The sequence below is a fragment of the Acomys minous genome, assembly GCF_964271855.1.
Source record: "Acomys minous genome assembly, chromosome: 10".
In the NCBI taxonomy this organism is placed as follows: Eukaryota; Metazoa; Chordata; class Mammalia; order Rodentia; family Muridae; genus Acomys; species Acomys minous.
The window spans coordinates 78,180,125-78,206,382 of record NC_140491.1 but is presented as its reverse complement, the minus strand read 5'-3'; the positions used below and the strand labels follow the sequence as shown (position 1 = coordinate 78,206,382).

The 26,258-nt window shown below is 36.0% G+C and overlaps 1 protein-coding gene across 5 annotated transcripts in view; it reads left to right on the top strand.

Moving 5' to 3' along the window:
* The window catches only part of LRP1B (LDL receptor related protein 1B), a 1,938,012-nt gene that overhangs the window by 1,571,478 nt on the left and 340,276 nt on the right, over positions 1 to 26,258 (top strand). For all 5 annotated transcript variants that reach the window (XM_084800259.1, XM_084800256.1, XM_084800258.1 and 2 more), the window contains 2 exons: positions 4,161 to 4,350; positions 9,381 to 9,585. In XM_084800259.1, the coding sequence (XP_084656385.1) occupies positions 4,161 to 4,350; positions 9,381 to 9,585 (395 nt within the window). The remainder of the gene's footprint in view (positions 1 to 4,160; positions 4,351 to 9,380; positions 9,586 to 26,258) is intronic.

Genomic DNA, 26,258 nt, shown 5'->3' with positions numbered 1-26,258 from the left:
TCATCGTAATTGGATTAATTCTTAAGAGAGGGAACAAAGGTATATAATATTTTAACCAGCATGGAATATCAACCTTATACCCAGGTTAGAGTTACAATCTATTTCTATTATTTTGACTAAGGAGAACTAGGTTTTCCTTAATGAGCCTCAACAAAACCCAGATTCCTCTACATTTCCATATGGGTTTGTTAAATACTAAGGGAGGGTAGAGTTTTGATGATTCCCTTTTTAGTGTCTTCAGAGAAAATGAAATTCTATCCTCAATTGTCTTCAAGGCTGCCTCCAAGATATTCATCTGTCTTGCTACTTGATATTCTTTTCTCGGAATGAGAACAAAAATTATTTATGAGATGGTATCTAGTCAGCCTGGCTGCTTTCAGAGCCTTGAAAATGTTTAGAGTCTCTACTCTTGCTGAATTTTAAGCCTTGGAGGGCAATCAAGGAGACCCAGGTTGAGTGGAGTTAGATTGTTCTGGGACCACTGGAGTTTAAATCAACTGTAAATGAGATAAAATCAAGACATCACTGGAGTGCACAAGATCCAAAAATTCATCGCGTTATTCCAAATGTCTACTACGAAGAGTTCCAATTCCAAAGTTGTTTATGAAAAGGCTTTGAGGCATCTGGTATGCTTTGAACTTACCTTTGTCAATCTTGTAAGAGAAATGACACTGCCAAAATGAACAGGAATGTACAACCACCATGTTGCTTACATTGAATGAAAGCATGGAAGCCCTGTAATCGATTAGAGCTGGAGAAGCTGTGATTGTCCCTTTTCTTGTATCACTACGTATCATTGAACTCTGCCTGTGTGTCCCTGCAGGAAAGGCCACAGAGATGACCGAGGCTTAGTGTACTTCTTTTTAGTTGCCCAGGTCAGTTGAAGATACTTAGGAATAACTCTATATTTGATAATAAACATACAGTTTTGTGAATAAGCTTTAGAGAGAGTGAGAGTACTTAAGAAAAGCAGTATTTTGTTAGGCACAAATCAAAGCAGAGCCAAGTGTACTAATGTTAAAATGTCAACAAAAGAGTATTTTGAAACAGACATAGAATCATACTTACCTGAAAACTGAAAAGTTAAGACATTTGCAGTGTGTTGTGTTCATAAGACATTTATTTTAAGCTTTTTACTTGAGTAAGATAGCAAAGCCATTTCCCTGTGTCAAAGAAATTTAGACTGTCAAAAAATAAAATAAAATAAAATAAAGACTAGTATGTTCCCCACCAGTGGTATAGACTCAAGCAATGGACTCATGCAGTGAGGAAGCTGTGCTTTACAATGCACCCTTTCCCGAACACAATTATTTTTTGTGGTGAGAAATGTGAAGCTGCTGGAGTAGTTTTGTTATCATTCTTTTCTTGGCTATGCCTTAAGCCCTATCAATATTTAACTCTGTATCAGTCTCCTGGACTTGATGTTTCAGGTCTAGCCGACTGGAAAAGAAGCCATTTTATGCTAACTGTACAATTGCCTTCCAGGATCAGTGTCTCAAACTTCTTACTCTGGCTGATGGATAATTTTAGGAAAATCATTGCTCAAATACATACAGGTGTGTGCGTATGTGCTTAGACGCACACCATGCAACTCCACAATCTTTAAATCATCCATAAGACTTGTTCACACATACCAATGATTGTGTACAAGAGCATACATACAATGTATAACTCCACAGCTTTGAAAGGCACTGTAAGATTTAATATACATACTCAAGATACTTTCATATTCTCTTTATATATTTTAATAAAATTAAATTTGGGGGGCTTCGGGGGCCAAATAAGCTGATTAATAAAACTCTGTAAAAGACAGTATCAGATTTCAGTGAGTGTAACTTCTAGTGTACTAAATACGTTCATATTGCTGTGATAAAATCCCACAACCAGGACAACTTAGAGAAGGAAGAGTACGTTTTCCTTGTGGTTCCAGAGGGACAGGAAGTGACACAATTGGTAGGTATGATGACAGGAGCAACAAGCTGAGAACTTCCGTTTTATGCAGCAAAGTGAAAGCAGAAACAACAAACTGTAAATGGTGTGTAGCTTTCAAATCTCAAAGTCTTCTCCAGGTAACAAACTTCCTCCATCAAGGCCACACTTGTTAAACTTCTCCAAACAGTAATAACAAGTGGACACTACACAGTCACATGTCAGAGCATCACATCACAGATTGTCATGTACTATGAACACACCTCAAGGAGAATGTCCTCAGATAGCCAGTCATACTATGTTCTTCCATGTTCTATATTTGTTACCCATTGAATAAGAGCATCTACCTCCTCCCTCTTGAGATTCCAGTGACATTTTTGATGGGTTAGAGAAAGAGGACAGAAGGGGAACTTGCTAAGTCCTTGAGCAGTGGTATTCAGGAGGAAAGAATTACGATTCAACCTGCTCTGAGTTGTTCAGAGCTGTGCCATATCTCATTTTATCCATGGATGGTAAAGGGCTATAGTGTTAAAACCATTACCAATAAAGTCAGTATATTTATCAGTCATATGAAGTTACATAAATACAGTAATGAAGCACAGTGTTTTTAGTTACTACCTGAAGTGCCTCGAACAGTTATCAATTACATACTCCCTCCAAGCGAGTAGTGTGTGATTCAGAGGAAATCGCCTGAACAGATTTCCTTCTGATGTGTTTTATGGTCTTTGTTCCGTTGTCTCTGGCCTAAGTTTCTATACTAATTTTAAACTGATTGCTTACTGTATGAGTGGAAGCTACATGGCAAATTACTTGTTATACGATTTAGATAGAGTCACACAGGTTGAGAGCAAGTAGTTGATGTATTTGTTCCCATGTAAGTTTCCATTGAGGCTATGTCCTCTATACATCTCCAAAGGATGTATTACAGAGAACAAGGATTTGAATACAGATAGATCTGGAGTAAAATTTTTGCTTTAGTAGTATGAGTCCTGTGGAGATAAAATTTCAGATTTCTTAGAAAAAAGAAGACAAGAAAAAATTTTGGACTATATTTATTCACAAAATAAAATGAAATGTGCAAAACAGCTTCAATTTTGTAGCAGATAATGATCAATAGTGGTAGCTGTTCATTTTGATATTCCTAATTAATTATTCCTTTTTTTATGTGGAAGATCTAAACAGGTGTCTAAAATTGATCATAGGCAAGGAACTTGGCTCAAAAGTCTTAATTGTGCATTTGCACTTCCATGAAAATTCTAAATATACTTCTCAAATGTAAAAGTAGCCATTATTAACTACAGATTTTTGTGAGAGTTCAGTACTCACTGAGAGATTCCTGGGCAGAAAAATAATAGCACCCTATGTGACAATTTTCTGTCTGGATGTGATGTGGGTATAGCTTTTGCTGTCTTGGATCCAGAAAGAAGAGTAACAGAGTAAGGTTCAACATGTACAGCTGCATTCTGGGACCAGTTGAGCTGTTAGCTCTGTTACCCAGGGACTGGAATGGTACATCATAATGACATGATCACTTTGTTTTTCAACTCATCACTCTTGTGTGTTAAAATCTGTACCACTGTTTGTCTTTTCATGACATTTGCAGTGTGCTTTAGAGACCAGAGCATTTCAAATCACTGAGCAGAACTGGATGAAAAACTTGCCAGCTAGCTTATTAAAATGTTGTCTATCATTTTTGACAGCAGCAAATCAGGTGCTGATTTGGCTTTTGATTATTGTCAGTCTGACGTGTTTGGTTATACTTAAAATCCCTAGATCTCAAGCATCAGCAGAAAACTCACCACTACTGACCTTATGTAGTCTTCCTGGCTAGTGATTTCACAACACTTTAATTTTTTTTGTTCTATGTACATATTCAAATTAAATTGTCAGATGCAAAATGGAATGCCATCATTTTCATAAACCAAAGCAAAATAAAATATTTGTGGTTTTCATAACTGAATCAAAAATTAAGTATTTAATAACTTAAAAACATATTTTCATCCCTACACATACACATACACATGCAAAATCTTGCACATATCACTTTGAAAGTAACTTGGTATATACCATAATGCATTACTTATAGGAGTCATATTTATATTTTCTGATCACAGAATTTATGGAGAGATGGTTGATAAAATATGGTATTTGTATATATCTTGAGTACAGTTTTTTTTTACAGAAAGAATTTTCTAATAAAATGTGATTTATTGTCTACTCTCTCCCATCAGATGTGGGTTCGGTTGAGGGCCTTGCCTATCACAGAGCCTGGGATACTCTGTATTGGACCAGCTCCAGCACATCATCCATCACCAGGCACACAGTAGACCAGACAAAGCCCGGAGCCATTGACAGGGAAGCAGTCATCACCATGTCAGAGGATGACCACCCTCATGTGCTGGCTTTAGATGAATGCCAAAAGTAAGAGGCTGCATTATTATAACTGCATTATAGTAAGGAGAATAGACTACTATGTGTATTTTAAAGAGAATTAATTTTAAAGAAAAAGGTTGATACCAAAGTTCTTTCTGTAAGCTTTCCTTATTTTTTATGAGATTATTGTGTGATAATTAAAATGTGTATACTTAAATGTTCAGTGTCATCTCTGGAAGAGGTTTGATGAAAACTAGCATAAATGATGAAAGTGAAAGCGCAGAAAACTCTAAAGTGCATAGACTGCATTGATTTATAAATTCAGAAAGAATTCATCAGTACCTCCTGATGCCTAAAGTGGTTTTGTGTTTCCCCTTAACCAGTAATTTCTATAACAGGGGATACACCTAAAAGTAATCCAAAGAGGGCAAGAACAATGAAATAATTTCTGAGTATAGAAATCCTTTCTATTGCACCAAGTTGCTGATACAGGCATTTAGATTAGTGTCTGTGAGGAATTCCCAAAATGAGAATATGTCAAAAATAATTCTGAGGAAATAAAAATAAAAGAATGTAAAAAATTGGCAGAGGTGAATAAAGTCATAAAGGACATCATTACACAGAAAACAAGCACAAAGCAGGTGGAAATACACCAATGGAATTTCACTCTATTATGATGCAATAAAGATGTGAAGGAGAATAAAAAACTAATGCATATTCACACAATCTTTTAGCCAGGTTTAATTACAGTATAGTTATGCTACTTTCTTCTTCCTTCTTCTTTACTCACCTATGTTCACTTCCCCCAACACCTCTACGACCCCTGGCATCAAATTGATAGCATAGTTTCTTTCTTTCTTTCTCTCTCTCTCTCTTTCTTTCTTTCTTTCTTCTTTCCTTCCTTCCTTCCTTCCTTCCTTCCTTCCTTTCCTTCCTTCTTTCTTTCTTTCTTTGACAGTTCAAAAGAAATTTTATTCAAGATACAAATTGTTAGCCAGGCAGTTGAGGCGCATGCCTTTAATTCCAGCACTTGGGAGGCAGAGGCAGGTGGATCGATGGGTTCGAGGCCAGCCTGGTTTACAAAGCAAGTCCAGGACAGCCAAGGCTACACAGAGAGACCCTGTTTCGAAAAATCAAACCAAACCAAACCAAGCCAAAAAAATAAAAACCCAAACTACCAAGATACAAATTGTTAGTGTACAGGTGATTCATCTGGCTTGCCTTCAGGGCCCTAGTAATGTCTTATATCATCACCTGCCCCCACTCCCAGGTATGCAAGGTGTGCGTGGTGATAAAAGGACACATCTGCCACCCCAGTGATAGCATAGTTTCTTTTCTTTGTATTCTCTCTCTCCCTCCCCCCCCCCTCTCTCTCTCTCTCTCTCTCTCTCTCTCTTTCTCCTTCTCTCTCAGTATATATATCTGGTGCTGGATTGCCATTATTCTGTTTTTTCTAGGTCCAATTCTGCATTAAAATTTCATTTCATTGTTTGTAGCTGAGTAATATTCCATGGTGTATATGTACCACATTTTAGTTATCCATCCATCTGTTGAATGACATTAAGGTGGCTTCCATTACTTAGCTATTTGAATTGTGAACAGGGTAGCAAAGAACAAGAGTGAGCAACTATCTGTGGATTAGGATTTTGATTCATTTGGGTATCTGCCAAGTTGTTGTATAGCTGGGCTACGTGGTATCTTTTCTGAGTGTTTTGAGGATTCTCCACGCTGATTTCCATGAGGGGTGTACCTCATGCATTACTCCCAAGAGTAAATGAGGGTTACCCTTTCTCCAACATCTCATCAGCAATTGATTTTAGTTACTTTATATGCCATTCTGACTTGAGTGAGATGAAATCACTGAGTTGTTTGAATTTGCATGTTGTTAACTGCTAAGGATGATGAAGAGTTTTTACTTTTTAATTTTTTTAGTCTGGATGTTAGTAACTGACAAAGATTCTCTCCCATTCTGAAGACTTCTTTTTCAATCAGTTGATTTTTTTTTCCTGAGCCATTCAAAAGTGCTTTCAGTTTTATGAGACTCCACTTGACAATTGCTGCCAAATAGAGAACTTTTCAGGAAGACCTTTCCTGCACCTGTATCTTGTAGGGCATTGCCCATGCCCTCTTATAGCATCATTAAGTACTTCAGGTCTCAAACTGCAGTGTCTGATTGGAGATAACTTTGTGTACGGTAATGGATATGAAGATAATTTCATTTTTCTGCGTGTTGACATTCAGTTTACCCAGTACCTTGTTGATGATGCTGACTTGTCTCAAGTATGTTTATGTCCTCTTTGTCAGATATCAGATGACTGTAATTTTGTGTACTCATGTCTCATCTTCTGTTTTATTCAGTCGATCTACATGACTGTTTTATTTAAGTTCCACATTGTTTTATTATTATACCTCTATAATACATCTGTAAGTTTAACATGACAATCCTTTGAATATTACTATTTGTTGTTGTTCAGGATCTCTTTGGCTATTTGGGAGTTTTTCTGGTTCCATGTGAAATTTTGGACTTGTTTTTTTCTACTGCTATAAAATGTTGTAGAGATTTGATTAGGATTAAACTGAATATGTAAATTGATTTGATAGAAAGATTCTTTTCACAATGTTAATTCTATCAGTCCACCAATCCATGGGCATTTGATACCTTTCTATGTTTTAGTGTCTTTTACAATCTTTAACAGATACTTTAAAGATTACCTTGAAGATATTTTATTTCATTGTTTAGGTTTATTTCAAGGTAGTTTATTGTCTTTAATGTTATTGGATATAAGAATATGTCCATGATCTCTTTCTCAGTGTGTTCATATTTGTTGTGTAAAGGGGCTACTGATATTTTAAAAATTGATTCTGTAGCCTGCATCTTTGCTAAAATAGTTCATTGTTTCCAGAAGATTTCTTGTGGACTTTTTCTTATCTCTTGTGTATTGCACCATATCATCTGCAAATAGGAATGTTTTGATTTCTATTATATCCCTTTAATTTCTACCCAGTCTTCCTTGAGGAATCCCAAAAGATCTTTTCTCAACCAGCCAAGAAAAATGAGAGCTGTAGCCCCACTGACTTCAATCTCTCAGAAGAAAAGGACTAGAAGCCTTGGCTTTTATAGAACTTTTTGTGATAGTTCTTTGGAACTGAGGTTAGACTCAATTCCCTAATTGAATATCATGTCATGATAGACAGTAATATTGGTTCTATAGTAAGAGTGAAAATGAGTTATTTTTCATTTCTTGGTTTCAGTTCATGAACGTAATAGCATTTGTTCTACAGTATTGGGACAAATAAATAAATAAATTATTATTATAAGCTGTTATTTATAATAATCACCAATTGATAACTGTTTCATCTTGGTGAAATTAGTTATAAAATAGCCAAAAACAATTTCAACTTATATCTAGCTAATTACCATTTCAATTATACATAGTAAAGAATTTCTACTGAAAAGTGATTCATAATTACAGTTTCAAGCATAAAAAGCCAATTTTAATTATCATCAACATATCTTTATTAATGATACTTTCCAATCACCTTTGCTACCAGTTGACCAACATGTAATTTAAAGAAAATTTACAAATAATAATAGCTAGAATATTTTGGTTCCAGGGTTGACTCAGATGCTAGTAAACTGCACAACCTTGAACTGCTCTAAATTGATGTATTCACCCTTCATTTTCTTATCTGAGGAATTGAGAGAGGAAATGAAAAGGAAACAGCTTGAGACTTTTAAAAATACCAATCTAGGAAAATATTGTAGATAAATTGTGAATTTAATATCATATATCTAAATAAAAGATTTAATTAAGCAAATTTTCATTTCAAAATAGAATTTATTACTAGGACTGCTGATATTTCTATTTTTCTGGAATTTCTTCATTTGAAGAACACAATACTTCTATATTTCTTAGAAGTGAGGGAAAAGAAATGTTATATTTCAACAAAGACTAGAACTATATGTGAGTTTTTTTTAATTAGCAACTAGAAACATTTGTTTCCATTTCAATATGGTACCAAAATAGTTTTCTACAAAATTCTCAGCAACTTATTTAGGAATAATGATGGTTTGCTTTAGTGCCTGTATATTGGAGTGTATGGTTAATTTGGTTGTAAATATAAAATATTATTTTAGTAGATTTTCTTGATTCATATAAGCTAATTTTTATTTTCTTTCTAGATGTTTAGAGTGTCCAGTCTTCTAGCTCACTCCACTTCCTTAGCTTTTCTGTTCCCTACTTCCTTTCTAAGCAACAACCTATTTCAGATGGTGCAGAGAACCATAGACATTAGAAGAGCTATTCCATGAAAATAGGCTTTGGAAGCTCTTTTCCCTCTGGCTGAGCTCCAAAAACTTTCATGTAATTACAGGCCTTCCTCTCAGCACACTTATACAGACTTTAATCTAACATCTGTATATAGTAGATATCAGTATTTGAAAGAGCCCAGAATACCCCAAAATTTTATATGTGTTTTAAAATAGCATTATAAGATGAAAAAGAAAATACTATAGAAACATGGAAATTTAATAATTTTATTTTCTGAATACACACACACACACACACACAATTTTGTATAGGATATATATATATATATCCAAAGCAAAATTGGAAGGGGAAAGGATATTTGATGTTTTTCAGTTATGGGGACATATGTAACATAAATATGGCATAATTGCCCGCATCAATCACCATGAATTTGCTGAAATGTTACATTTTTGTTAAGGTTTAGTTATATAAGAATAGAGTTCATATAAAATTTAAGATCATTGTTTGATTCTTGATTGTTACATAATGAATTATTCTTCCTTATGTATCAGTTTGATTTTCCTTAATCAAAGTGATATCTAAAGTCACACAAAGACAACTGTATTTGCATGAGTCTTTTTGGTGTTTTTAGGAAAAGCCTGGAATTTATTTCTGAAAACAATATTCATTTGTTCTTATCACTTAAATGTCCGTACAGTCATAGACTAAGGAGAAAATATCAAGGAAATTCATGTTCTTGTGTCTCAACAAATGTTTCTATTTTTTAATAACATTTTGAACTGTTTTCATAAATTTTACTTTAATCAGTTTAATGTTTTGGACGAATTGGAATGAACAGCATCCCAGCATCATGAGAGCCACACTGACTGGGAAGAATGCGCATGTGGTGATCAGCACAGACATACTCACTCCAAATGGACTCACCATTGACCACCGTGCAGAAAAGCTATATTTCTCAGATGGCAGCTTAGGAAAAATTGAAAGATGTGAATATGATGGATCCCAAAGATATGTAAGTTAATTGCATGTTTCTAGATTAGAGTTTAATATAACTTTGAAAATATATACTTTTATACTTTTCTAACCTATCAAGGAATTTCAAGAGAGTTAATTGTGTTAACTTATTTAATTGAATAATCTATCCAGCGTACAAACAATCTATGGATATTCTGAAAATCATTCTTATATTTGCTGTCATAAAGAAAACCTTTTGTAACTTTTATTCTGGGGATACTAATGTATATTCCCAGTTTTATATTGAAGTGAACTTGATATCCTCGTGGGTTTGTCACTGGTATTTAAAATGTTTTAACATTAAGTAAAACTACATTAGTTTCTCTTGAAAAAGGAACCTTAGAAAAGAATCGTTGTGTGGACCGAAGTCATTTCTGAAGTTCTGCAGTCAGACAAATGGGGTTGTGTTCCCAGGAAAGCCTATCACGCTCGCAATGGCCTTTGTGTCTCCTCTCTTGTTACCACATGAAATGTTAGTCAAGGAATCTTGATGGTGTTCCCTGAGTAATCCTCATAGCAGGTACATAATCATGATACCCCAATATGTTCCTCATCTCTCCTAGAAATGTCAACACTAGAGAGTATGAAAGTTCAACATAGGAAGAGCTATACCTGACTGACCAGAACCCTGTGTCAGTATTTTCCCACCAACTATTCCAGGGCTTATCAGAAGTACAAAATCCCAAGTTCTGAACCCTCTGATGCTTTGAGGAAGGTCTGAGATGCGAAGAAAATACCTTGTTGGAGGACAGATAATATATGTTGAAAATTTCATGAGCTAAATAGTCTGTGTGATGGCTACAACTCCCTATAATGCTGAGGCACACAAAGTATGGCAGAAATTAGATTGGGCCCAGTTCATGTAAAACTTTATTTACAGATAATGACCAACCAACTGAACACAATTTAACTATGAACTTATAGAAGCAAGTGTGATAAGGCACTGTTTTGTTGGTTTGTTTGTTTTTGTTTCTTGAAATAGGGTCTAGCTATAATACTCAGGATAGCAATGAACTCTTGGGTTAAAAAAGTCCTTCAACCTTAATCCTTCCAGTAAATGGGACAACTAGTATGCACCACGGCATGCAGTGAAGCTAGGTATGGGTTCATGTGGACATGCATGGCATGGGCTGTGGGAGTTTCTTAAAGAAGGAGGCAATGGACTAACTCACATTTGGGGACCACATATTCTACAATGGTGGCTAAATGGCATTGAGTGATGAGAGTTGAGTGCATCAATAACATTGAAATAGTGGGCTCAGCCTTGATGAGATTCAATTCATGTTAAAGTCAATGATCAAAGAATCATATGTTGAAATTTACCTATCTTTTAACCTTAGTGCTCATGAGACTTAGGCAAACTGCTTAGTCTTTTTCCCCTTTATTTATTTATTTTATCACTTTACAGCGTAATCCCAGTTCTTTCCCTCCCTACTCTCCTCCCAATCCCACCCTCATGCCCTTCCTGAAATTCCCACTTGGGAGGCCCCAAGAGGTACCAACCCACTCTGGCACCTTAAAGACATGAGGATGAAGAATGTGGCATGTTGATTTAGACTTATTATAAACATGACCTTTTGATTGTGTGCTAGTGTAAAGGACTAGGTAATATAAATGGGAAGAGTTTTGGCTTCTAAGGTGATATCATCTATAAAAGTGACATACTGTGTCATTAGATGATGTCCATGAAGAGAGAATCCCATCAATATACCAGTTGTGGCCTTACCAGTAGGAGTATCTGAGACATGAGTAAAAAACTTAAGGAAAGAGTTAAGGATATCAATGCCAGAGTAGGGATCTTCTGAGAGACTAAGAACAGAAAGGAGAATAGCTACATGAAGAATTTTATATGAGCAGTGTGTCCTTGTTGAATGATGGGGAAAGGATAGAAAAAATGATGGATGATTTTAAAGATTCATTGACAGGTTAAGTCCTGGCAACAACTAGCCTACCTTAAAGAGGATGATGAGCATCAAAGAACGTCCTTATGGAGATGGCTTCATATGTGACAAACAAGTCACTGGACAATATGTCCTCATTTCTACCACAGACTGAATTCTGCATAAAAAAGGGCAAGCTTGAATGCAGACAGAGTAGACAACCAAACTCTGCTAAGACAGGGTAAACATGTCCTCAATAGTTCCTGCCTCACAAATATATCTGTCAGATATATTGGGCCAGAAAGCTGAAGAAGATGCTCCAACATTATAGAGAGTTTTGGGTGACTATTCAGATAGCAAACTATCTCTGTCATCTCCTCATTTGGAAAGCTACTAAGCTGCACTCCCGGCATACTCAGGTAATCAAGTTTGTTCCTTCTCAAGTCTCTAATGTAGTTGAAGACCAGGTAGCTTGGTTTTACAATGAAATTTAGTTGTTTAGGGGTTAAGATGTTTTTAGGTCTAGATAGATGTTTTAAGTTAATAATGACAATATGTGATGGAGATTGATTTACATTCAAAATTTTAGATGCACCAAGACATGAAAGATATTTTCTTCAAGGCTGTCAAATGCAAATAGCCAAAACACTATGAATGTAACATTTATATAATTCCTGATTGTGTCATGGTTCTTCTTGCTATAGGTAGTCTATTGTATATATGTGTAATAATATAAATATACATGTAAAAAATAAAAAATATTTAATAAAAAGAAAAATTATGTATATGATTTATAATCTCAAGGACATTGTTTGAAGCAGAGTTTGGGTATGTTGACAAATGGAATAGAGGCTTTCTGTCATTAAGGGAAAGGCAACTCCACAAGTCTTCAAGACAAAAGGCCAACCCTGTACTACTAAGTCTAACTGTTAGACACAAAGGCTACTGCTCCAATATTTCTTCATTAAATAAGCATAAGAGAATTGGGATAAGTTAAAATAGGCATGCACAAACAGAATAGAAGGTTAAAGGGGATATGGATGTTCTAAAACAGGCAGAGCCAGAGGTGTGCTTTAAGCATAGAATTTTCAGGTTTGATACTTTAGGGGTGGCCCAGAGACTATGAATAGCCTAGTAAAACTAGGGGACAGGAATAGGGCAGAAGAGGGAGGAAGATGGGTATGAGAGGATATAAGCAAGGTGGTAGCAATCGACATGTAATATAATTAAATTATAAATAAGTAAAAAAAGATATTTAGCTAAAGTAGACAGACACAACAGACAAACTAAACAGCATCTTTGGAGTTTCTTTCTTGCATAATATTGACTCAGGAAAATGTTGGGATTTTTTAGCCTTACAGGTCCTTTGTGTATGTATTTATTTAGCTTCTGGTTTTGTGTTTTTATTTGAATCCTGTGCTTCTGAGTGTATATGTGTGTCAATGTCAAGGTGTGTCATAGAGTATATTTTTCTGCACGAACAGCTTTACATGCAAATGTTTATTGCAATGAGTCATTAGTTTGGTTCAAGGCCACTGGCTTTAATGCACATCAGTGCTCAATTCTCATGAAGATTGCTCTTAGATATCTTGTTGTTACCCTGTGTTGTGGAGATCCTGGAGCTTTGGTTCTGCAGAACTAGCCCATTTAACACTCCAGAAGTTCATAGACAGGGTAGATGGTGGAGTGGGCCAGCTCGAATCCATGTATCTGGTCTTGGGTTGGTAGCTGAGTTGGTCAGCCTGCCAGTTCTCCTGGGTCTCCACCACAAAGTCCAGTTCGCCAACTATTTGTCTCTGTGTTTTCTAATGAGAGACAGAAAGAATATGGATCTTGGTTGGGGGAAAGGAGAAGAGGAGTTGGGCAGAAATTGGGAGTGGAGATAGCATTACTAGAATATATTGTATAAAAATCAATTTTGAGTATGAAAAAAGAAGGTTTAGTGAAGACTCCAAAGTTCAGGACCATATATGAAATTAATTTACCAGCCCTCTCAAAACAAAGTAAGTCTATTTAGTGTTTAGTTTTGCCTTTATTTTGTTTTTGTGGAAAGAGAAGAGTACTTCCTAGATTAGAGCATTGAAGCTTTGAGATATTATTTGGAAAGAAAGAGTTAGACTGTGACCAAGGTAAATGGATAGAAGAGGCTATCTGCATCTTAGAGGAGGACACCTGGTACCCCTGGTGAGTCGTACAATTAAGCAGAGAAGAGGGATGTTGTAGAGACATGTCTCAAGAAAGCGTATAGAGAAGGAAGTCATCTCTGTGTGAGCAGTAAATGTGGAGAGAGTTCTTGAGATTTAACATACAATGTTTATGCTTAGCCAAGGAAATCATTGGGGAAGGATTGTCCAGATAAGCAATGTGAACATTTGAGTATCAGATTCTGTCCATATACATGTAAAGAAAAAAAAGTAAAAGATAAATGTGGCAAGAAAGGTCAAGAGAAATAGTAAAAAAAAAAAGTATATGAGAAATGAGAGATGAATTAATAAGATACAAATATTGGACAAAGTGGTAGAACACCTAATTTTTGCACAGCCAGAATGAATATAGAGAGAGTAGATCATAAAAATTGGGCTTTGAGCAGTCAGATAATGATAGGCTTCATTTCCTCAAATGACTCAGCATGAAGAGACATCAACTGTGACACACAAAAAAGGCTGAGTGATTGGATATATTATGTAGAATAAGAGTATATTTTGTAGTAACAGTTGAGAGGGTATATCTCAGACACAAGAAGCAACAGATGGTAGGAGGGGTGAGTTTGGGCAAAAAAAAAAAAAGACCTGTAGGAATTAGTTTGCTTCTTTAGGGCTTTGTGAAAGAAAGATAAATAATAATAGGTGCATGGAACTTCTCTAGAATTGTGTGTCCTAGGACAAGTGTCAGATAACTGGGATTAATCAGGGAGGAATAAGGAAAGGAATACCCAAACAGATTGAATAGCTACAAATCTGCTTGGTTTTGACAGAAGTGAATTCTGCTCTATGTCAGAGAGAAAGAATTATTGTACAGCAAATTCTGGTATAACTTATAAATCATTCTCATATCCAAGAGGCATGGGATAGGCTTACCAGTAACTCACATCTTTACCCTGTGTTATAGTTAGCTTTTGTTGCTGTGACAAAAATACAATGACACAAAGCAATGTGGGGGGAAAGAGGTTTATTTTAGCTTATATTTCCAGAGAGCATCACTGAGGAAGTCCAGGAAGGAACTAAAGTAGAAGCAGAAGCAGCAAGCATGGAGAATATCTAGATGTGCTGAGCAACTATGGAGAAGAACTCATTACTGCCTTGTTCTCTCTGGCTCATCATCAGTCATCTTTCTTATAGAATACAGGACCATATGTATAGGAATAAAACCATCCACACTGCAGTGGACACTCCTATCATTAGCAATAAAAAGAATGTCCCACAAACATGCTCACTTGATAGTCAGATAGAAGTAAGTACTCATGGGAAGTTTCCATATTCCCAAGTGTTTCAAGATGCCAGCCAAGATTAGCCTCTGTACTGTGAGTCCAGTCAGACTGGGATCAGAAACTACTGGTCATGGCTTGGTTTTAGGTGGTAGGTGTCAGCAAACTCACCAAGCCTGAGAAGTCTGATATGAGGTTGTTATCAGCGCTTGATATTTAACTGGATCCCATTTTCTGTTCTCTGTTATTAAAAACCTTGAACAATGGCTTTATAATCCCACTTTGAAGAATGAGATGGCTGTTCTCTAATCTTTGGAGATTTTTTTCCCCCCTAACACTGGCTGCTGTCTGAGACATGACATGAAGGTGAAGATCTAATTTCTTTATCCCTCTCTGGGGTGTATTTAACTTTGGTAGAATAATAATGCTGGGTTTTTTCCCCTTGGCTTTTTGAATAATGTCTTTAGCTTTGTCAAACTGACCACCTTTAGAACAACCTTTTCCATTCCTGCCAAGAGTCAAGAAACCATAAGCCATTTTAAGAGAATATTTCCGTTGGGTTGGGAATCCCACTAGGAATAAGTGTTTGTGTCCTAGTTTAATGTATACTGCTGTGATATACACAGTCATTAAAATTAACTTGAGCAGAAAAAGGCTTTATATCTCACAGGTTCCAGCCCATAAAGACAGAAACCAAAGAGTGAGAACTGAAGAAGAATCCATGAAAGAACATTAGATACTGGCTTGAATAGTCTGCTTTTTACAGAACACAGGACTACCTTTATGGCACTACACACAGTGGACAATGTCTTCTCATATGAATGATTAATTTTAAAAACGCCCCACAGACTTGCCCAAGACCAGTCCAATCAAGGCATTTTTTTTTCAGTTGAGCTTCCCTCTTCCCTGATGACTGAAATTTGTACCAAGTTAATAAAAAAAGTAACCTAACAAGTATAACTTGGAACTGCTACAGTACCAATTAGATTATGCTCCCTATCCTGTAAACGAATTTCTGTATGTTCTCAGCTGATACACAGGAGGTACTTCCTGTCTTGAGAGTGGCTGAGGATAGATTGACATAAATATCCTGACGAATTAAGCAAAAATGCTGGGTAAGATACTGAAATTCTTTGCATAGGTTTTGGAATAAAAAAGCTATTCTACTTGAGATATATTGGCAAGAGGAAAGGAGATTGGGATGTGCACTGGGGCCCTAGGACCTACAACCTTATAGAACGGAAGAGTGAAGTAGAGCTGGATGAGAGGAGCAGCCAAAAGACAATGACCATGTGATGAGGACAGGAAGGATAGGCAAAGGCTTCTCGAAGAAGAGGAAGAAGGTGGATTAAAGATCTTAGTGGGGCATGAGGGATGGATTTTCCTCAGATCAGGTCTGGCAGGATAGGGAAGAGAAATGGCAGTAGAGGAGAAAGATTCCTCACGGGACAGAAGCAGCACCTCAAGAGCGAGTTCACTTGTAGGGTGGAAGTCCAGGTCCAACACAGATGAAAAAAGGAGGGAAAGACATCTAGGGAGTTTCTCCTTGCAAATGACAGGAAGGGCAGACATCTAGAAAAAGAGGTCATATTAGATTTGGAAACCAAGTTATTTTAGTTATTGGAATTATCATTATTTATCCAATGAAAGGTTTTTTTTTTCCCAAAATGGTAGGACCTTGGGTAATAAAAATCACAATTAAAAAGATGTAAAGACTTTATGAAGGAATTAAAAATTCACAATATATCAAGTGAGATATAAAATCCAATGGAACATATAAAAATTTTTATAATGCCGAGATCATGCAGTACACATGAAAAAGCAGGGAGGCATCATCTCCATGAGGGAAATCCTTTCTGGCTGTTCCTGTACTTCCTTCCCCTGATGAAAGACGAGAGCAAGAGGATTGTGGGACTGATGCTTTCAGACTTCCCACATGCAGAGACATTAGAAAGAAGCTGTAATATTCCAGTCTGCTTTTCAATGAGAGGATCCTGAACTGTGAGAGGAATTTTGGGAACTTAGGTGCTATCTCATTGCAAACAGAAGTAGACAAATATGTTTGATAAAATAGTATTAATGAGAGTACTGAATGTTTAGTGTACCTGAGGCCTGAAAATTTAAGGACAAGTTGTTTGTTTGTTTGGTTGGTTTTGTTTGTTTGGTGGTTTTATTTTGTTTTGTTATTATGTATCTTTTTACCATATACATTTATATTAATACACATGAATAAAATAAATTACATATAGAAGGAAGAAGCATGAGATAATCAGGAATTACATAAATGTTACATTCATAGTAATTTGGCTATTTGTATTTGGCAGATTTGAAGTAAACATCTTTCCTATTTTGTTGGGCATAAATTTCTGAATGAAAATCAATATCTATCCTATCTCATCTCTATTAACTTAGAACATCTATCTTGATCTAAAAATATCTTCATCTCTAACAAACTAAGCTTACTTTTAAGACTAAACTATCTGGTCTTCAACCCCATCAGAGACTTGAAAAGAAATAAAACTTAAATACCTAAGTGAACCAGAAGTGCAGGTTAGCAGTTTCCAAAATGAAAAAATGACTGAGACAGTTTACTGCATGGACAGTCACCCAATACTCTCTATAATGTTGAGGCATTATCTTTACCTAAGGAGCAGGTTTTAATACTCAAAATGAATTTTCTGACAACTTAAGTTTCCACATGCCTTCTTTCTGTGTACTGTGTCCTTGGAGTGTATTTTCTCTTGAGTACTCATAAGAATCAAACTGTGCCAAGTATAACTATCAAACACTGTTATTTTTTAAGCCTTTCACACACTTGTGTTTATCATGAATCTTTAGATTATTACAGTGTGTAGCTTTGTAATACTCTTTATGAGTAATTTATTTTATAACAGTGTTACAAAGTCTACTCATAATCCACATTTTTAAAAGAATAGATTAAAAATAAAGATGTTTTTCTGTTTTGTTGTTTAAAGATTACCAAGCCTCTTAATATACTTAATTATTCTGTTGAACTCAGGATTTATTATTCTACTTTTATTTCAGACTTTGGTAAAACACATTCACACAGTTTAACTGAGGCTTGTACTAATAAAAATCTCATGATTGGATGAGCTTTTCTAATTTTATCACAACAATAAGACAGGTAGTAATGCTATTCAAATATTCAGTGGAGAAGGTACTTGGTGACACATGGCAGAATTCTCTTGGGAGCAGAATACTCTTGAATAATCTACTTATTAAGGCAAAAGAAAAAGAGACAATAATTTTATTTTCCATCTTCATCTCTTTTCTGTACCTGTCATTGTCGTCATTACAGTTGCTGAAGAAATAACTAACACTGACAAAAGCTAAGACAGCTTGATTATAGCCTTTCTCTCTGCAGTTCCCCTGAACATGCTAATCATTTCTTGGAAGGTATATGTTACCTTCGTAACACAAAGCCTTACAAAGAGAAGCTGATGCTCCTCGAAATTACAATTGCTGATGTTTCTTATATCTGACATTCTTTGAGAAACTCTGTCTAAACTTGTTATCAGAGTATATTCCCAAGTAGAAACATTACATCCTAACGTATCTTTGTAATGGGAAGGACACATTCTAATTTACTTTCTGTTGTGATAAAATTGCTGACCAAAATAATTTAAGAGAAGAGAGTATTTATTTGGCTTACATGTTCTGATTACAACCTATCCCTGAGAAAAACTCAAGTGAGAACCTGGAACCAGGGGCTGACACAGAGACATTGGTTATGGCTTGCTCTTTGTGGCTTATTGATTTTGCTTTCATATACTACCCAAGGGTATCACTATCCACCACTTGAAGCCTCTTATATCAATTATTCATCAAAAAATGCCCCTTCTCCTGTACCTTGTCTACCTGACAGAGACATTTTCTCTATTGAGATTTCTTTTTCCCAGATGACTCTAGCCTGTTTTTCTTTTTAATACTGTGTTTCATTTTTATTTATTTATTTTTAAAATTAATTTATTCATATTACATCTCAGTTGTTAGCCCATCCCATGTATCCTCCCATTCCTCCCTTCCTCCCACTTCCCCCCTACTCCCCTCCCCTCCCCTATGTCTGTGTCTGAGGGGGACCTCCTCCCCCTGTATATGCTCATAGGGTATCAAGTCTCTCCTTGGTGACCTATTATCTTTCCTCTGAGTGCCACCAGGCATCTCCATCCAAGGGACATGTTCAAATATGGGGCACCAGAGTTTGTGTGAAAGTTGGATCTCCTTCTCCACTCAACAGTGGAGAATGTCCTGTCCATCGGCTAGTCTGGGTAGGGGTTCGACGTTTACTGCCTATTTTTTCCTTGGCTGTTGTTGCCATAGTTTGCGGAGGACCCCAGGGCCCAGACTCGCCTGTAGTTTTCCAGGACCCGCTGGATCCTTCTGCCTTATTCATAATAGCCAGAACTTGGAAACAACCTACGTGTCCCTCAATAGAAAAATGGATAAAGAAACTGTGGTACATTTACACTATGGAATACTACTAAGCTATTAAAAACAAGGAAATTTCCAAAATTTGTGGACAAATGGATTGAACTAGAAATTGTCATAATGAGTGAGTTCACACAGAAGCAAAAAGAGCTAAATGGTATATACTCACTTATATCGAGACACTAGTCCAAGCTGTACGTCCCCATGAAAAACTGTACCTACCAGGATAGTGGGTAAGAGGGGAGGACATCCTATTGAGACTTTAGGTGTGAGAAGCCTGGGAGAAAGAGGAAATAGACTCTAGCCTGTTTTAAATTGACAAAGGAAAAAGACCAAGTAACATACAAAGGCAGATCTATTAGAATTATACCTGATTTCTCAAAGGGGTTTTAAAACACAGAAGGCAAAACCCAGAATGGCTACTACAGACTCTAAGATGCCTGCTATGGCCTCTAAGAGACCACAGATGCCGACTAAGTCTATTATATCCAGCAAAACTTTTAATCGCCATAAATAGAGAAAATAGGATATTTCATAATAAAGTTAAAACTAAACAATCTGTAAATCTAGCCCTACAATTAGAGCTAGAAGAAGAAACTCTAAATCAAGAAGTTTATCTACATGAACGAAAAAAAGGAAAAAAATAATCTTATATCATTAAAACTAAAAAAGGGAAACCCAGTCACACACACACACTTACACAGACACACTCTCACACATATCATCACTATAACCATCACTGACAAGAAAATTAGAGGAATCCACAATCACTGTTCATTGATATCTCTCAGTATCAATAAGCTCAATTTCCCAGTAATGTGTTAAATTTTTTCCACATTGATTGCAACAAACAAGCATTGTTTCAGTAACTCAAAAGTTGTAAGCCCTAAAGAAGTTATTAATTTCTAATGTTCCTGTTTCTAATGTTTAATAACAATTTAGCTCCAAAATCTTTATTGAAACAATTGTATAATATCTTAACAACAAAGTATTTAATTCTTTATATACTTTAAAAGCAAATCTTATATTATGTCTGTTTTATTCATAATATAGCCTAATTTTATTTAATAACTAAGTTATAATATAAAGAAGATATTTACATTCATTTACAATAAATAATATATATTTCAACCTAAAATGCTCAAAAGAAATTAAAACATAAAAAGTAGTCAGTTGTTGCCATGTATACATAGCATCATGAGTGTGACTTGCATTGAATATGAAATGCAGGAACACTGCTGCCTCCCCTTGTTGTTTTTCAAAACTCTCCATGGTCCTGAGGGTGTCCTACACAAAATAAAGGAAATTCATTTCACAGGTTATGAAAAAGACAATATTTTTTAAAAAGTTTATATTGCATGTTTATAAAGTAAAGAGTATGGACATAGTACTGAGTTAAATTCTAGGCTCAAATAGGTAGAAATGTGTTTCTACCTTTGCCAGCATCTTCTAGGACATTTTAAACTTCAGCTGTGTCTTTCAAAATTCACTGTAAAAAGGTCACCCAGATATCTGATCTTTGACTATTAAGTGCCTAGCCTTGGCTTCTACTCTCATTTGCTGAAGCCAAATAACTTTATGATCAACATTTTCTGAAACCCATAGAAGGAATGCCCCTACCCTTACAGAGAATAACGAAGGTGGGAAATTGGTGGCAAGTGATTTGCCCCCTCTTTCTAGAATGTCTCAGGTGTATTAGATTATAAACATGATCATCAATACACACCATACAGAAGAAATAGAGTGCTGGTTTACTGAAAGAACATCTACTTTGACTTTCATTCCAACAGAAGAATCAATGGAATGTTAAAAAAAACTTGACTATATCTGTTACCTCTTTTTTTAATTAATTTATTCTTGTTACATCTCAATGATTATCCCATCCCTTGTATCCTCCCATTCTTCCCTCCCTCCCATTTTCCCCTTACTCTCCTCCGCAATGACTGTGCCTGAGGGGGACTTCCTCCCCCTTTATATGCTCATAGGGTATCAAGTCTCTTCTTGGTACCCTGCTATCCTTCCTCTGAGTGCCTCTTAAATAACAGAAACCATACTTTGGTATGTCATAGAAGCCGCATGTGGTGCTGTGAAAGGGTGTTTGGACTGTTTCTCAGATATGGTGCTTTGGATCCCTGGAGGACATATTTCAGGCTGAGTTTTTGACTATTGAAACCTCTGCTTTGCCTTGGTGTTCAAGACATGCAGGAGCTTCGTCCACTGTCTATGCACTCTTCTTAACAAAAGACTATGGCATTTTTAATTAAAATCCTTACATTGAGGTAACTGTAAAATCAAATTGGCTTGTAAATATTAAGAAAAGACCAAGTATATTCTTTGCTCAGTTTTCTCTATGGCAGTGTTACTAGGATAAAATATCCAGCTGCTATCAACTTTATGAGCAATATTTAGGGGATGAAATTAATAGGAAAGACCTGGAGATGGAAAGGCCAGAAGGCTTGAAGAAGTAGAGGGACTGTAGCTTCAGTGTTCCATCATGAGGCTTCTGTAGCATCAAGGGCTTCAGAAAGATGACTGCCATAAAGCTATGCAATAATCTTAATAAAGGAAATGTGCCTTTTTTATGGAGAACATGTGTCCCTGTCTTTTTTTTCTGGAAAATCGGATTATAGTTCTTGATGTCTTGGAACTATCTCCTGAAATTTCTTTTTAGAAAAAGTACTTTTCTACATATTTTATACTTTTAAGAATATAAGAAATTCCATTTGCCATATTAAGAGTAATTAAGGTATTGCAAAGGTCTCCAGACATTTTGAATTCTATAAATCTTTTAAAAATCATTTAAGAGTTATCATTATTACATCTTGGGTGGGATAGTCTTTAGAATTTATAATGGTGGGAAAAAGCAAAGGGAAAGTCAGAATATTAGGAAAGGCAAGAAAGATAATTTTACTAAGGAGATCCTCAAAAGGCACTGTCTTATTCTAACAGATTGGGAAAATAATTTTACAAACAGAATGTAGGCTTCAATACTCTTAAAGTGGAACACCTCATCATTACTTGTAATGCCACTTTTAGAGACTTAACTGCTTCTTGTATTGCTCAACCTCTTTTTAATGAATGGCAATTGGTTTGCTTTACTTCCTTTTTTTTTTTTGTAATTACACGTATAAACAATCTATTGTTATGAGGAAACAAGGCCTTGCTTTCATGGGGTTTTATTCTTATTGATAAAAGGAAGTAAAAACAGATTCACAAGTGTTTCCAGTTGTTGTGGTCTTGCTCAGTTCTTTCTAGATTCTTGGTATCTTATTTAAGAAAGGGAAGTCAGCACAAATTACAAAGCAGCGTAAATTCAAAGGAAAGCCATAGTGCATATCAGGAAGAAATACAATATAAAGACTGACAGTGGGCCATGGGAGTGAGGACGGGACTCCAGTGATTATTTGGTGCTTCCTTTTATGATGTGTAGAGGAAGGAGGTTATTTGGTTGCTAAGAAACACAGCATGACAAGTCTATTTTGACTGACAGATCTGTTTTCTACTGTGCATGTCCCTATCAAAGATGCAGAAGATTTTAATCACATCCATACCCAATAAGGCAGAAGCGAATAGAAAATTCTCAATAAAAGTTCACTCAGAGGACACCATTTTGCTTATGGCACAAGCATCCAAAACTAGTTCAGAGCTTATCAGTCCCCTACCTTCTGTACACTGTTATGACCTGAAATAACATTTCAATAGAAATTTCCCACAGCAGGGAACTTTTTGATTGTTTTCAGGATAGAAGAGACTCATTCCGTTGTTTGGGGGCAGAGAGTAAATGAAACTCCATGCAAATAAGGGTCTCAGATTGCCAGGTGCATTGTTAGGAGTCTGCACTAGCCCAAGTTGAGTTCCCATTGGCTAAGCCATTTCCTGTATGTGCTTTGGATACCAATGCTCAATGTCCATTTTATTAGCGTTTGAGAGAAAACAATAAAAAAATAATACAAGTGCTTAAATTTAGCAGCTTCTTGGAGGAAGGAATGGAAAAAAAAAACAGAGAAAACGTGCATACATGTTTGGTAGCAGTCAGGAATGGAGTCTAGAAGCTACTGGCGAAAGGCAGGGAAAGTCTTCAGAGAAATACTGAGTGATGTCAGAGCGTGTGAGGAAGGATGCTGAAGAAAACACCGAAAAATGTAAGAGGAAAAAGACTTTTTGAGAGAAAGGAGACAGGCTTAGGAGGGAAGACTTGAAAGCCAAGCCCCTGCTCCAACAAAGGGGCTTCTGTGACTATAAGTCCATTATCTCACTGTGGGGACAATTAATCCTCATATGTGCTTATCAGGTGTTCAGATGAGTCATCTTTGCTAAGCAATGGGCTCCTGTCCGGGGGATTGACAGGCCCAGATGGGGTAACTGTTAAAGGCGGGCACAGTAGTACGGGATGTCCTGTCTCAAATGCCATGTCTACACTATTGTCCAGATGAAGAACTCAGGTGTTATTGATTTGCCCGTCAAAATTAACTTTCTCTTAATGGGCCTCAGCAAAGCCCAATACCTCTGCCTTTACATATGATAATTTAAATCAAAAAAAGAGGCAAATGGGATACTTTCTACTGTTAAGAGCCTAGCAAGGGCTAAAAGCAGACTGGCAGGGAGGGGTCAGCCCTAATGGCAAGCAAACCTGCTAGTATGTCCACCAACCTTACAATAGTACTTTCTTGATCTCATCAGTCTACTTCTCTGCTGATCATTCAGGTTGCTGCATTCTTGAATACACCTAGCTTTTGCGTATTATTCTACAGGATGAGGAACCTGCCCTTATGACCCAGTTTAGCTGGCATTAGATCCTCAAAGGCCACATCTCCCAGTATAGCCACAGTAGAGATCAATGCTTCAATGTGAGTGTTGAACAAGAGAGTTTCAACTTCACGGAATCACCTTCACAGGTGTGGATGCTTCATCATGCTTTCAATAACTGTTCCTTTGTTTAAGACTAGCAAAATAGTTTTTAGTTTGAGGCTATAATACATAAAGCTGCCATAATGTTTGAATATACATTTTCTGACTAATAATAATTATGTACCCCACTATGTTAAAAGCATAGGGGTTGGTCATATGTTAGTTTCACTGATTTTTTTTCTTTCCCTTTCTTTCTTTCCTTCTTTCTTCCTTCCTTCCTTCCTTCCTTCCTTCTTCAGAAACCATCAGTTTTTCACTGTATTCATTTCAATTCTCTAGCAGTGTTCCATCTGGTCCTAAAAAGACATAAGAACTTTAATTGGAAGAAAGAAAGACATAATTTTAATTCCAGAATACAAGCGAAACCAACATATGCAGTGGTGCAAAGTACAGAGATGAACACATAAACACAAAAATTAAGGAGAAAGAAAATTTGTTTCTCATCTTTGTATCTTCAGAATTAAATATTTCAAAGTGTTACACACCACTGTAGCCAGGGAGTAGTTGCTGAAGCAATGAGTAAACGAAGAAAGAAACAAAAATAAAAATGTGCAGAAATGTTCCTGTGAATTAAATGTCCAAATAAGCCGCTTTTCAAAATAAGACCAAAATCAGAGCTCAGCAGTTTCAAAGCCCTTAGCTATCCCCCTGCAATTTCCTGTAGTCTCTGCCACTGGCATTCCTAGTCCATAAGACTGGGGCGATAGTGCAGTAGGGTTAATGGTGTCCATTTCTAACACAATCCTTTTGATTTAAGACCACAAACATTTCAGTGATGGTTCAGCTTGGTTAGTCTTGCAAATTAAAGCATGACTGAAGCTGGATTCTCTTAAAAGAGATGCGTTTCCAGACAAGAATAACGGCCAGTGTTCAGGGCCGTGAGTGTATTCACCTAGAAAATAACTGCTGTCCCTTCAGTATGAGATACTGACGTTCGTGTATAGATTTCATATTTCTTAGAAGCTTTCGGTGTTTTAGGCATTACCTAGAATTTTCAAAGGATCAGCAGCCACTCATGTTGCCTGCCTCACTGCAGAAATTCATATACAAAGAGAAAATGGAGAGGTAACTGAGTGCATGCATTCTATGCTTATGTAATAAAATGGAAATAGGGCCAGCATAAAACAGGCATAAAATATTTCCTTTCTTGAAAGAAATGACAAGATATGAAGGAAAGTAGAGGAGATGGTGAATTTTCATATCGAATTAACCTAATGAATTTTTCACTGATATGAGTTGGCAAGTTTTTTTTTTCAAATTAAGATTGTGTTTTGCTATCTTTACACTTGAGAAAACTAACATAAATCCATTTAAGCTTCAAGTAATATCTTTATTTACCTTTATACTTATTCATACTATTTCTATAATCTGAAGACATTAAGAGGTCTACCAAGGTGATCAAGTTTAGCAAACTATTATGATTTAAGTAGTTTATGATTTTAAAAAAATGCTTTGTGCACTATGACCTCATGTAATTAATGCCATCTGAGCTCACCCTGAGCATCTTGGAAACCAAGACTTTAAGGGCATACTGGTAAATTACATAGACTTTAACTTATAAGAATAAGTAAAGCTTTAGGAAACTGGGATGAATGGTTTCCATTGTACCTATATTTAAAATAAGATGCTTTGTATTCATATGGCACATTGAGACTATCATAAGCTAAGGAAAAACAAAATACAAAATTATACTAATAATCAAATCACTAAAAGAAATACAGCTGACCACTGTGTTATAATTTCATGTTTATATTTTTGAAGTATTAAAAGAAAAGATATTACAACCGAATGAAGTTTGTAAGGTGTGTTAGCTGAGATACTGAATAGTTATTAAAGGTCAAGAAACAGTAGATTTGAGCATGGAGGTAGATGCTGAATCCATGCACTTAGGAAGTAGGAGAAAGAGGATCAGAAATTCAAGGTCATATCTAGGTACATAAGAAAGTTCGAGGCCAGTGTAAGTTATATAAGAACTTAAACAAAAAAAAAGTAAATTGTAAACTGAAAAAA